At 46.0% G+C, this 14,281-nt stretch overlaps 1 protein-coding gene across 1 annotated transcript in view; it reads right to left on the minus strand.

The window, feature by feature from the left end:
• Marco (macrophage receptor with collagenous structure) overlaps nucleotides 1-14,281 on the minus strand; it is a 36,252-nt gene that overhangs the window by 12,682 nt on the left and 9,289 nt on the right. Inside the window, exons 2-7 of the mRNA XM_041649020.1 lie at nucleotides 9,085-9,186; nucleotides 7,896-8,111; nucleotides 7,475-7,510; nucleotides 4,188-4,232; nucleotides 1,382-1,426; nucleotides 979-1,086 (exon numbers count right to left, since the gene is read on the minus strand). Of these exons, the coding sequence (XP_041504954.1) occupies nucleotides 979-1,086; nucleotides 1,382-1,426; nucleotides 4,188-4,232; nucleotides 7,475-7,510; nucleotides 7,896-8,111; nucleotides 9,085-9,186 (552 nt within the window). The remainder of the gene's footprint in view (nucleotides 1-978; nucleotides 1,087-1,381; nucleotides 1,427-4,187; nucleotides 4,233-7,474; nucleotides 7,511-7,895; nucleotides 8,112-9,084; nucleotides 9,187-14,281) is intronic.

Raw genomic sequence — 14,281 nt, forward strand, 5'->3', positions numbered from 1 at the left:
TGCTATTTTGACAAGGTCCTGGGAGAGGACTCGGGTGCCATGCCAGCTTCCTCTCAGTGAATTGATTCATGATTGAATGGTTCCGGAGAGGACAGCAAGAACAAGGATCAGCCTCCCCGGGTCTGAGTGAGTGAAGGTAGCCCAAGGCTTGGGAGAGAGGCTAGACAATTAGACATAAGGGACCAGAGAGATGGCTCAGTGGGTAAAGTACCTGCTGCATAAGCCTGAGGTGCTGAGTTTGAATCCTAGCACCCAGATAAAAAGCTAGGCATGGTGGTAAGTGCTTGTTATCCCAGAGCTTGGGAGAGAAGGCAAGAGATCTCTGGGGCTTGCTGGCCAGCCAGTGAGGGAGCTCCAGATTCCGTGAAAGACCCCATCTCAAGAATAAACCACACTGAGAATGTGTTATATGAAAATATATATTTTCAATAAAAAAACAAAACAAAATGAAAAGACAAAAAAGCAAAAAGGTGGAAAGTGATTGAGGAAGACACTCAATAGCAACACATGTACAAAAGTGTGCATGCATACACTATATACCACACATGTTTTTTAAAAGGAGGGCTCTTTCCTGATGGGACACCAAGTGCTAATAAAGGACTGAGTTCAATGTGCACAAAAATGTCACCAGGGAGCAGGAGCACACCCCGGTATCCTCGCCTTATGAGTCCAAATAGTTCCATGAAAACCATCCTGAAGACTCCCACCACACAGAATTAAAAGTGTCACAGATAGGGCAAGTATCTCGTGTTGATCAGTGTACAACCTACGTATCACACTGTAACCTACAAACATGAATGATTATGTATCAATAGAAATAAACTAATTCCTTTTCGGAAGAACTGGAGTACAGTTGAGGCTTCTCTTAAACAGCCAAGCAGGCAGTTCTTGAGCCCTGTTCTCAGCCACAGTTGGTATACACAAACTCCCCACAACCCCAACTCCCCGTGAATGCTAACAGCCCAACACAACTCTTACCTGGAAGGCCTAGGTCCCCTTTGTCTCCCTTGGTGCCATGCTCCCCCTTGGGGCCAATGAGACCTTTGTCGCCTTTGCTTCCCTTTTCTCCTTGAGGTCCTGGGGCACCTGTGGCAAGACCAGGAATGAGGCAGGCACCAACTGTCCTGCTGGAGATGGGCTCCTGGGGACAGAAGCTGAGTGAGATGGAAAGGGATCTCTAGGGAAAACCTGGGGGACACATTGATTAACTCGTCTCTTTGATGGGCTTGGTGAGCTCTTTGAAGTCTTGAGACAGAAAGGAGAGTAGAAGGGCCTTGACCCTCAGGGGTCAGGGCAGGGCTGTAGAGAGAACACATGGGTACAGTTGCTCTATGGGAGTTGGCAGTGCATGGCTGGTCCCAGAAGAGGAAGCCCAAGTTACCCATTGCTCCTTGTTTCCCTGGTGCACCCGTGAGTCCTTGGAGGCCTGTGAGATGAGAAGAAGGACTCAGTCACTGTGGTGTGGTTTTTTGAGTGAGCTGACATTCTGGGGGCCCCGAAGTGGTGCAGTTACCCCATCCTAAGTTCCCTATCCCTACACACAAATGCTCACACAAGCATATGTGACAGAAAACGAGGCAGGTTCAGATGACGGTGACTATTTTTCAAAAGGCTTGGGGCCAGTGTATGGCCACGGAAGGAAGACTCTAGAAGAAGGCGGGTCGATTTGAATGGATAGCTGTCTCTCCAAGCAAGGTAAATGACCTTGAAAAAGACACCTAAGTATCCCTTGTCTCAACACTCTCATCTGTAAAATGGGACTGGTGATGAGTGGGCCCTCTGTAGATCCCTTACTAATGCTCCTGTGCCCAGGACAGAAAATGGAGTTGGGAAATAACTGTCCCCTCCTGGGTCACTGGGGTTATGGGTGAGCATGCAGGACACAGCCGAAAGTGCAGGAGATTCCCAGGGATGAGGACTGGGACAGGATAGTGAGCACAGGGAGAAATGGAGAGATCTGGAGGGTAGGTGAGAAAAGAAGAGAAGAGGGTCTACAAGGCTCCCTGGAATGCCTGAGCCCCAACTTTTCCTGGGGCTATCAGCTGCTCTTGGCTCTTGACCTCTGTGTCACCATCACAGATACTTCCCCCTCCTGCTAGGTTTGTGGGTTCTGTGGAGCATGAAAGGAGTGTTGAGAGTCAGTAAGATGTCCAGCTTTCTCCTGCACTCTGCAGGTGCCTGCTGGAGCCAGAGGAAGAGTGGGATTCCAGGCTTGGCTTCTAGGGATGGCCTGTGCCTGCCCTTCCAAGTGGCCTGGTTAGTTGTGTCTCTGGAATCTGGGGAACCTATTCCATGCCCCTTTCTTTCTGGGTGGAAAGAGGGGAGACTAGCTCCCCTCCGAGTGGCGTGATCTGTGAGTGAGTGTGAGGCTGCTTGTGCACAGGGCATGTGAGTATCTGCAGGTGCATACTCCCGAGTGTCCGTATGCTGTGCATAAGGGTGAGCACCAGAGTGTGTGCATGAATGTGTGATCAGGTGACTGTGAGGATGTATGTGTGTGGATAAATGTGTACTCACATGTGTGCATGAATATGTGAGCGTGTAGTTCCTTGATTGTGTACTGTGAGGATGCACGTATGCCGAAATGTGTGTTTACACAAGTCTGAGTGCATGAGTGTGTGGCTCTGAGAGCATGTTGTGTGAGTGTGAAGATTTGTGGGCACCGGTGTTCATATGAGTGCACAAGCGAATGTGCTGCTTTGTGGACAGCATATGAGTGTGAAGACACAATAATGTGTGTAGCTGCATGCTTGCAAATGAATGTGTGTGAGTGTGAGAAAGCACATGGTGGTGCCATGTATGGGAACGTGAGTGTTTGTACATGCTTCTCACCACACTGTAATTGCCCTTTCCCATGTTTAAAGCCTTTTGGAAGAAGCCCTGCCTAGACACGGAGCAGTGGGTTCCCCAGAATCCTATTAACTGCCTTCTTAACAGAGCCAGTTCCTAAAAGGCACTTTCTCTGCTCACCCCCTTTTGTGGTTGCTGGAGCTTTCTGGAGGGGTAAGCCTGCGATTTTGTTTACTTCCCCTTTGACCTAGACCAGCTGGCTCCGCTCACTACTGTTAAAAGGTCTCAGGACTCTGAGTCCTTCCTCCTCCGCAGCAGGTCCACCCACAAGGCACTGGGAGAGTTCTGTGAAAGCCAACAGTCACTCCCTTAGGCTTTTGTCTCCTTGTAGAGACAGCTCTGAGTCTACTACTCTGATAGAGCTATGCTAGAGGCTAAGACAGCTGGGCAGGTCTCAGCCTCAGCCTGAAGAACAGAACCTAATACATGGCCTAGCAGCAGTTGTGGACTTTAAGCCATATCTGGAGGCTGGTATGGTGATGTAGGCCTGAAATCCCAGCACTCAGGAGGCTGAGGCAGGAGGACTGAGAGTTGAAGGATAGTCTGGGTTACTGCTGGGCTCAAAGGACAGTAACAGCAAAGGGCTTGGATGACGACTGTCTCAGTAAAGTGCTTGCCTTGCAAGCGTGAGGACTTGAGTTTGACTCACAAATCCCACGTAAGGCAGCTAAAAGTGAGGCTGTATGCTTGTAGTCTCAATATCGAGGAGGCCAAGACAGGTGGATCCCTGGGGCTCACTGGCTAGTTAATCTAATCTATTTGGGAAGTTACAGGTCAGTAAAACATCTTGCCTCTAAACAAAACAAAGCTCAAAACAAAACCCAAGAATACTGCCAAGGCTGACTCCAGCTTCTATATGGATGCATGTGTGCCAGGACACAACATATATGTGCATACGTGCATAGAGAGAGAGAGAGACAGAGAGACAGCCAGAGACAGAGGGACAGGGAGAGAGGAATGTTCAACAACATCAGCTTACTGAAGTCTCAACTCCATTTTACATAGAGAGAAACCAAGATGCCTGGAGGTGAGGGAGGCAGGGTCCCAAAGGCAGGTGTGTGGATGTTTCAGCCCCTGCTGGACCATGGAGCTGCACTCCCCTCACCCCCAGCTCACAGGTTTAACTCCTCAGCAGAGAAGATTCAACAGGGCTGTCCACATCTTACAAACTGTCCAGGCTGAGGAACCACTGGGCAGTACTCCTGTTTGTGAACTTCCCTCACCTCTGAACCCACCCCAGGTCTCATACAATCTTCCTCCCCTCGTACAGACCACCCCATGGGGTTAGCCACTGTGGAACCTTGTCACTGAGAAAGCCCACTGTGATGCCTACTCACCTGCCTCTCCTTTGATGCCTGGTGGGCCCTGGGGTCCTGGGACACCTAGAGATGTTAGGGTAAAAACATGAAGTTAGGGACCCTGGGGAAGATAGATAAGATGGCTTACAGCTGGCTGGGTGATGTGGGATTCCCCTCTGTATGCTATGAATACCATTGGTGAATAAAGAAACTGCCTTGGCCTGTGATAGGGCAAAAGAATAGTTAGGTGGGGAAAACTAAACTGAATGCTGGGAGAAGGAAGGTGGAGTTTAGAGAAGCCATGTAGCCCCATGGTAGACAGACGCTGGAACTTTACCGGGTAAGCCACAGCCTCATGGTGGTACACAGATTAACAGAAATTGGTTAAATTAAGATGTAAGAGCTAGCTAGGAATATGCTTAAGCTGTTGGCAAAACAGTATTGCAAATAATATGGTTTCTGTGTGATTATTTCGGGTCTGAGCAGCTTGGAACAAACAAACAACCTCTTACAAAAGTTGGGTAGGATACAGACAAGTTGAGAAGTTAACAGGAAGAACAGGATTCTGGAAAAACGAAAAACAAACGGAGCTGATCTCAGCAGGAGCTGAACCAGCTCCCTGAATCCTTCCTCGAAGTTCACACGTAAGGCACCATTGCCCTTCCCACTAATGAACTTCTCAACCTCACAAGTGGGTACACTTGAAACACATTTTCCACAGCTAACACAGCTAGTTGCAACAGACTGCATGGTAGGCAAGCCTCCACCTCCAGGGCTAGGATGTGGCTCAGCAGTTAAGATACTCTTGCAGAAAATCTGAGATCAGTTCCTGGCACCCATGTAGGGCACAGATGCCGGTATCCCCAGCTCCAGGGCATCTACGTGTTTCTTCGAACACAGCGTCCACACGCATGTGCCCCCGTCTTCCAACACAGCGTCCACACGCATGTGCCCCCGTCTTCCAGCACAGGGTTCACACACACCTGTCCCTGTCTTCCAGCATAGCGTTCACAGACTCATACTCATTCATATTGCCAGAAAAACAACACTTAACAAACCATTAAGAAAAACTCTGTTTTTAAAAAACAAGCCTCTGCATTACAATCCCTGACTTCAAACTCTACTACAAAGCTACAGTACTGAAAACAGCATGGTATTGACATAAAAACAGACAGGAGGACCAATGGAACTGAATCAAAGACCTGGATATTAAACCACATACCTTCAAACACCTGATTTTTGACAAAAAAGCAAAAAATAGCAAATGGAAAAAAGAAAGCATATTTAACAAATGGTGCTGGCATAATTGGATATCAACGTGTAGAAGAATGAAAATAGATCCATATCTATCACCATGCACAAAACTCAAGTCCAAATGGATCAAAGACCTCACTATAGAGCCAGCCACACTGAACCTAAGAGAAGAGAAAGTGGGAAGTACACTTGAATTCATTGGCACGGGAATCTTAAATATAACCCCAGCAGTACAGACACTGAGAGAAACAATTAATAAATGGGACCTCCTGAAACTGAGAAGCTTCTGTAAAGCAAAGGACATGGTCAGCAAGACAAAATGGCAGTCTACAGAATGGGAAAAGATCTTCACCAACCCCACATCAGACAGAGGTGTGATCTTCAAAATATACAGAGAACTCAAAAAATTGGTCATCAAAAGAACAAATAATCCAATAAAAAAATTGAGTACAGACCTAAACAGAGAACTCTCAACAGAGGAATCTAAAATGGCTGAAAGACACTTAAGGAAGTGCTCAACATCCTTAGCATCAGAGAAATGCAAATCAAAATAACTCTAAGATTCCATCTTACACCTGTAAGAATGGCCAAGAAGATCAAAGATACTGATGACAACTTTTGCTGGAGAGGATGTGGGGAAAAGGGAACACTTCTGCATTGCTGGTGGAAGTGCAAGCTGGTACAGCCCCTTTGGATGTCAGTGTGACGATTTCTCAATAAATTAGGAAACAACCTTCTTCAGGACCCAGCAATACCACTTTTGGGTATATATCCAAAGGATGCTCAACCATGCCACAAGGACATGTGCTCAACTATGTTCATGGCAGCATTGTTTGTCATAACCAGAACCTGAAAACAACCTAAGTGCCTCTTGACCAAAGAATGGATAAAGAAAAAGTGGTACATTTACACAATAGAGTACTGCACAGCAGAAAAAAAATAACGACATCTTGAAATTTGCAGGCAAATGGATGTAGTTAGAAAACATTTTGTGTGTGTGAGGTAACCTAGACCCTGAAAGACAATTATCACATGTACTCCCTCATAAGTGGTTTTTAAACATAAAGCAAAGAAAACCAGCCCACAAATCACAATCCCACAGAATCTAGACAACAATGAGGACCCCAAGAGAGACATACATGGATCTAATCTTCATGGGTAGGAGAAAAAGACAAGATCTTCTGAGTAACTTGGGAGCATGGGGACCTTGGGAGAGGGTTGAAGGGGAGGGGAGAGGCAGGGAGGGGAGCAGAGAAAAATGTAGACTTCAATAAAAATCAATAAAAATATATTTAAAAAGCAAGGCTCTTCCTATCTCAGGGAAAGGACTGCCCTAAAGCACTCAGGGAGATACAGATGGGGACATGATAGATTGAGATGCTAAGTCCAGACATAGGAGTGGCAATTGCTCATGTTCATGGCTGGGACCACTCTCTGCTCTTGAAGGTATATTTCATTTTCTCTTTTAAAGCCTATTCTTTATGTGTATGTGTGAGCATATGCCACATATAGGGGTACATGTGGAGCCCAGAAAAGGCTGCTGGGTCTTCTGGAGCTGCAGTTACAGGTTGTTGTGAGCCACTCGACATGGATGCTGGGAACCAGACCTGAGTCCTCTGCAAGAGCAGCCAGCACTCTTGCCGCTGAGCCTCCCTCGGACTTTCTCTCTCCTTCCTTGCTTGGTAAAAATAAGCTTTGGTTACTCACAGTGTTACACACTGTGTCCTAGTGTGGTTTATTTTCCTGCCAAGATTGGGATCAGAGGCAATTCAGAGGGAGACATCTCCCTATTCATGACAGAGGGAAGAAAGTTCTAGAAACCTAGGACATTTGGGGAAGGTAGGAGGAGGAGATTGATGGACTGTCCTGGGAAGATGACAAGGTCTGGATGTTGGAAGGAAGAAGCCCAGAGCAGGGGACCTCACTCTATGGGGCACAGAGGAGTCCATGAAGAGGCAGCCTAGGGAATGAACAGATCATTGGAAGGTGAGATGAACTTAGAAAATACACAGCTCCCAACTAAGGAGACTTCCAGGGGATGGAACGTTAGGTTAGACAGGAAATGGACATACCTGGGGAGCCTCGTTCACCCTTCATCCGGAACAGCTCTGTGAGGGAAGGAGAGAGGGTTGCAGACTGAGCCAGGGTGTGGAGTGGAGCTTGTGCCTTCTCCTGTGCCCCACAGACAACTCAAGACTTTGCATTGGAAGGCTGGGCCCTGTGGTTATTCCAGCCTTGGGGGTTTAGAACAACACCTGAATGTGTTCAGGAAGTCAAGCTTTGAGAAACCAGGAACCCGGTCCCCAGAAGCTGGGTAAATACAGAAATATTCAGATGGTCCCAAATCAGTTTGCAGAGGTGAAAGCCTGTTTGTGTTGGTCTAAGGGCTCTTTTGCAGGCAGGGCATGGAGCTCAGCTGGTAGAGTGCTCACCCAGCATGGATGGAAGCCTTGCTTTCATCCTCGGCATCACAGAAACTGGGTGTGTTTGTACCTGGATTCTGAGTCAGGTTGTCGACCCGCTGAAGCAGTTGCTCCTGGCTGGTGTGGAACTGAGTAAGCTGAACCTGCAGGGCCTGCAGCCTGGGTGGTACCAGGTGTGTTTTGGGATATGCCAGCGGTAGTGAGAAGAATGACTTGTCCTCCGCAGCTAGTGTCCCATTGTCTAAGAACATATCCAGGAACAGGACCCGCTCCTGCAGATTGAGAACTGGAACCCAAACCCAAAGCATCATTTAGGGGCCTCATTGAAGCCTGAGACATTGGGGCAGGGTCCCGAAATTCTGTGCCACATGGACATGACGTCTGTAGGTCATAGAGTTCCAAACACAAGCTCTGTGCAGTGTGGGGAGAAGGGAAAGGAAAGTGTCTCCACAGAGGATCCCTGGGACCTTTTGAGCAGTCATCTGGTGAACTCCAGGCCAGAAAGAGAGCCTGTCTCAAAACGGACAATGCCTGATGAATGATCCTCAAGAGTGCTCTCTGTCCTCCCCCAACATGTGCGTGCATGTGTATGTATGCCCCCTACACACGTGTGTGCATGTGTATGTATGCCCCCTGCACGCATGTGCGTGCATGTGTCTGTATGCCCCTGACACACATGTGCGTGCATGTGTATGTATGCCCCCTGCACGCATGTGCGTGCATGTGTCTGTATGCCCCTGACACACATGTGCGTGCATGTGTATGTATGCCCCCTGCACACATGTGTGTGCATGTGTATGCATGCCCCCTGCACACATGTGCGTGCATGTGTATGTATGCCCCTGACACACATGTGCATGCATGTGTATGTATGCCCTCTACACACATGTGCATGCATGTGTATGTATGCCCCCGACACACATGCACATGAAGAGTAAGGGAGGAACAACCCAAAGTTACCATCTGGCTTCCATGTGCACACACACAGGTACCCCCCCCCCCCCAGGTACACACAGACACAGGTACACACACAAGTACACAAACACACGCACAGAGGCACACAAACACACATACACCACACACACACAGATGGACACACCTTCACTCCTCCATTACCTTGGTGGGTCTAACCACTGTGCCCTAGCAGGAGGCCAAATGTCCTCTCAAGATACCTCCACTCGGCCTGTACTCTCCACCCAAGGAACTTAGGTGGCCACCCCATGAAGAAGCACACAGGATCAGGACCGGGACTATCTCACCTAAAACAAACAGCAGGGCGGCAGCTGCGGTGAGCAGGGTCAGGTGGATGGCTATGACTACCATGCAAAGGGCCCCTCCATTTCTCTTTTTGGGTGTTGGATCTGGAATACAAGAAGAGAAGTAATGGCTTCAGAGGCACCGAGAAAGGGGTAACTTGTGTCAGGTCACATGTGGGACAGCAGGGGAAAGTAGGAAAGGCACCCAAATCGTTCTCGTTTCTGTTTTTGCCAAAAGGCAAGACGGTCCATGTTTAGCTCTTCATGTGTATGGCTGGGGAGGAAGAGACAAGCAGATCTCCAGGGCTTGATGGCCGGTCAGCCTAGCCTACTTGGTGAACTCCAGGTTAATGGGAAATGCTTCCTCAAAAGAAAAGGAGGAGGGGGAAGAAAGGAAGGAAGGAAGGAAGGAAGGAAGGAAGGAAGAAAGAAAGGAAGGAAGGAAGGTGTTGAACACTTATGGAAGGACAGCTGAGGTTAACTGCTGGCTACATGTCCACACACGGATTACCAGGTGGATGGATCCTGCTCAGTGTCGAACTAAGCATGATGCCCGGCCTGTGCTGGAGTCACCAATGCTTACACAGCGAACCACTGAAGCTACAGGTTTCATTTACACAGCCTGGGAGGGCAAAGAGGTTTGTTTCTGTTTCCTAAACACTGTGTGAGGCTCAGAGAAGTGAGTTACTAGGATATAAGATGCAGGTGTTTAGTTCATGACTTTACTCCCTTGGTCTTTGGTTTCGCCTCTCTCTCTCTCTCTCTCTCTCTCTCTCTCTCTCTCTCTCTCTCTCTGTGTGTGTGTGTGTGTGTGTGTATGCATGTGAGCATATGTGTGTAAAGCTATATGTGCATGCAAAACATGCTTAGCATAAACAAGCAGAACAGTAGGCATGACAGGTTCATGGCCTTGCCTCTCTGTTCTATAAGGTCCCAGCTTGCTGGGGAATGCATTATGAGCATTCAGGGGTGTGTTCTTGTATTTGTCCCTTCTGTGCCCACAGATCCATATACAGTGGTTCCGTGATGTCTACGTAGATGGCTCCAGAGCCACACAAAAGTACCTAAAACACAGAGCTCATTGAGTCCTTTGTACAATATGACTTTTGTGGATACCACACAGACCTGTGGAAGAGGTGGTGTGCCATGGGATGGGAAAGTGAGCTATGCCAGTGTCCCAGGCATCAGGAATCAGGGTGGGACAGTAAGAGCAGTCATGAAAAATGGCTTGTTGCAAAAGCATGGAGGGAAACTTTGGAGAAAAGATCCTCAGGGCCTTCCCTGGGGTAAAAGAGGAAGATTAGGCAGAGATTTCCGGGGGACATTCCAGACCGTGACAGCATACCTGGTGGGTTCCAGAAAAGCGAGGGACCCTGTCTTTAGAAGAAAAGGTGGTTAGTGCCTGAGGACTGTCACTCCCAGAGGTTATTCTCTGCTAGCACCTTATACATGAGCACACACACACACACACACACACACACACACACACACACAACACACAGGAACACATTGCACATGCAAACATGCATGCAAGTGTGAGACATTAAAGGCAGAGGACATTTAAGAGCTGAAGAGAAAGGACTGGATGCAGTTGGAAAGGACACTTTCTGCCAAGACACACTGATCTGAATGACAGCCGACTTTCTACCTGAAACCATGGAGATGAGACAGAAGTGGCACACTGTGTTCTGTGTGCTGAAAGGAAAGAAATGCCAACCACGAATCTCTTGTGAATGAAAACATCTTCAGGAATGAGTGGAAAGGACAGACAGTCTCAGAGGGAGGGTGACCAGGAGAATTTAAAAATTTCTCCTAACAGGAAATGACGTAGAAGGCCTATGCTTCAAAACAGAAAGAGAACAATGGAATGGTTAGAAATGGCGCGTGCGCGCGCACACACACACACACACACACACTTTTCAAGTTTCTCAAATCACACTCCATGACTAAAAACAAATATGCTGTCTTTTTACATTGTGCTCAATGCACAGAGAGGAAATTCTTAAGATAATTTCATTTTTCAAGTGTAGAAGGGCACAAATGGGAATAAAAGTCCTTTGTGTGCCCTTACGTGGGAAAATACTAATTCCAACAGATGGTGGCATATTCTTTAAGTATATTACAATGCCCAGAGAAAGCCCTAAAGAAACGGTTGCGGTTTAAGTGTGCCCTGTTCCCCATTGGCTCACGTGTGTGGGCACGTGATGCTGTTTTGGAATGCTGTAGATCCTTTAAAAGGTGGCACCTTGCTGGAGGAAGAGAGTCACTGTGGCTGGCCTTGAGGCTAAGCAGCCCGGCCCTACTTCCTATTAACTCTCTGCTTCCTGAGCAAGGATGCAATGTGAACAGCCACCTCCCTCTCCTGCCACCTGCTGCTGCCACACCCTCTCACTGCTGACATGTCTTTCAGCTGTGGTGACTCCATTCCTTTGGAATTCTAAGCCAAAATAAACTCCTTTTCCCTCAAGTTGCTTTTGTCAAAAAATTTTATCACACCGAGGAAGTAGACAAAACAAAAAAAGGGGGGGATACATTCAAATGGGATTTCAAATAGTATTCAAATAATTCACTGTAAAGAAAGAAAAAACAGAAAGTAAGAAAGGAAAATAGGGGAAGGGAAAAACATGGAAAGTGTATGATAAGATGGTCTGTTTAAGCATTTGGTAATTGATATACCTGTAAACAGCCCCAGTTTACCAACCTAAGCACACATGTAGGCAAGGAGAATTACTCGTGACACAATTACATATTATCTATAAAAAAAAAACAAATAGTGGAACTTAAAACTACAGAAAGAAAAAAAATGATACAACTGAAAGGAGAAAGATACAAATCACTAAATATAATTAGAGATTTTAATTTTTGTATTTTTCTCTCAACAACTGATAAAACCCAGCAAAGATACAGAAGGACCCGACACCATCAACGAATGCCTAGTGAACAGTTCCAGAACATTCCATCCAGTAACAACCAAGGGCACAGCTCTTTCACCACACCCAGAACATCCATTCCCCAAGACTGAGCATATCCTGGGTCAAAACGAGGCCTTAATAAGATGTGACAGAAACAGGGCTGGGCCCTGGTGAGATGGCTCAGTCAATTGTTAGGTCCACAAACATGAGCATCTAGGTTCAGATCACAAGAACCCAGGTAAGAGTCAGCTGCTGTAACGCTCTTCCATAATCCCAGTGTGAGGAGACAGGGACAGGAAGATTCTTCTTAGCCAGTCTGTCTGACTGAATCTATAAACCCCAGGTTCAGTGAGAAACTTCCAAACAATGGGGGCGGAGAGTTGTCTCAACAGTTAAGAGCACTTGCTGCTCTTCCAGAGGACCCAAGTTCAATTCCGTGCACCTATGCTGGGTGACTCACAAGCACCTCCAACTCCAGTTCCAACGAATCTGATGCTCTTTTCTGGATTCTGTGGGAATACATGCACATGTGCAAACATATAGGGACACAGACATAAAAAAATAAAATAAAGAACTTTTAAAAATAAACTAATAATAAAAAGGCATCTGCAAATGTCTACAGCTAGTATCATACAGTTGTAAGGGACACGGTGTTTCTCCGTTAAGACTGGGAACAAGGCGGGGATGTCCATTCCTGTCTTCTTATTCAGTACAGTCTTGGAGATTCCAGAGCAATAAAGAACAAAAGGAAGAGACATAGCTCGGAAAGGAACATATACATTCCTATTTGCAAAAGCAAGAGTCAATGCAACAAGTCCCTAATAATATTTAAAGGGAATCTAGAGAGCTAATAAGTAGTTTGTCAAAGCTGTAGGATACATGATCAACACCCGATTTTGACAAAGAAGCTAAAAATGTAAAATGGAAAAAGAAGCTTATTCAACAAGTGGTGCTGGCATAACTAGATATCAACATGTAGAAGAATGAAAATCGATCCATTTCTATCAACATGCATAAAACTAAAATCCAAATGGCTAAAAGACCTCAACATAAAAATCAACCACACTGAACCTCACAGAAGAAAAAGTGGGAAGTACACTTGAACGTATTGGCACAGGAGACTACTTCCTAAGTATAACTCTAAGAGCACAGGCACTGAGAGCAAAAATTGATAATTGAGACCTCCTGAAACTGAAAAACTTCTGTAAAGAAAATGACATGGTCAACAAGACAAAATGACAGCCTAAAGAATGGGAAAAGATCTTCACCCACCCTACATCAGACAGAGGGCTGATCTCCAAAATATAGAAAGAACTCAAGAAACTTGACATCAAAAGAACAAATAATTCAATAAAAAAAATTGGGGTACACACCTAAACAGAGAATTCTCAATAAACAAATCTCAACTGCCTGAAAGACACTTAAGGAAATGCTCAACATCCTTAGCCATCAGAGAAATGCAAATCAAAACAACTCTGAGACTCCATCTTACACCAGTCAGAATGACCAAGATCAAAAACACTGATGACAACTTATGCTTTGAGAGGTTGTGGGGAAAAGGTTGTGTACATTGCTAGTGGGAATGCAATCTGGTACAGCCCCTTTGGATGTCAGTGTGGTGATTTCTCAGAAAATTAGGAAACAACCTACCTCAATACCCAGAGATACAACTATTGGGTATACACCTAAAAGAAGCTCCTTCATACCACAAACACATGTGCTCAGCTATGTTCATAGTGGTGTTATTTGTAATAGACAGAACCTGGAAACAATCTAGATGCCTTTCAATCAAAGAATGAATAAAGAAAATGAGGTACATTTACACAATGGAGTACTACTCAGCAGTAAAAAATAATGACATCTTGAAATTTGCAGGCAAGTGGACAGAACTAGAAAAAACCATACTGAGTGAGGTTTAATATATAATATTATATATAACATATAATATGTATACAAATATAATATGTATTTACTCATAAGTGGCTTTTTTACATGAAGCAAAGAAAAAATATCCTACAGTCAACAACCCCAGAGAACCTAGACAACAAAGAGGAGTCTAAGAGAGACATTCATGGATCTAAATAGGAGGGAGAAAAAGACAAGACCTCCTGAGTGAATTGGGAGCGTGGGGGTCATGGGAGTGGGTAGAAGGGGAGAGGGGAGGGAGGAGAGTGGAGAAAATGTATAGCTCAATAAAATAATTTTTAAAAAGAACAGAGTGAGAAAGAGCCAGAAGGCAAGCAAGAAATAAATAAATAAGTTCAATGTCTTTGTTATATTCCAATAAA

The sequence above is a fragment of the Microtus oregoni genome, unplaced genomic scaffold, assembly GCF_018167655.1.
Source record: "Microtus oregoni isolate MIOR12 unplaced genomic scaffold, Mior012 000003F_ref0000135, whole genome shotgun sequence".
Taxonomy (NCBI): Eukaryota; Metazoa; Chordata; class Mammalia; order Rodentia; family Cricetidae; genus Microtus; species Microtus oregoni.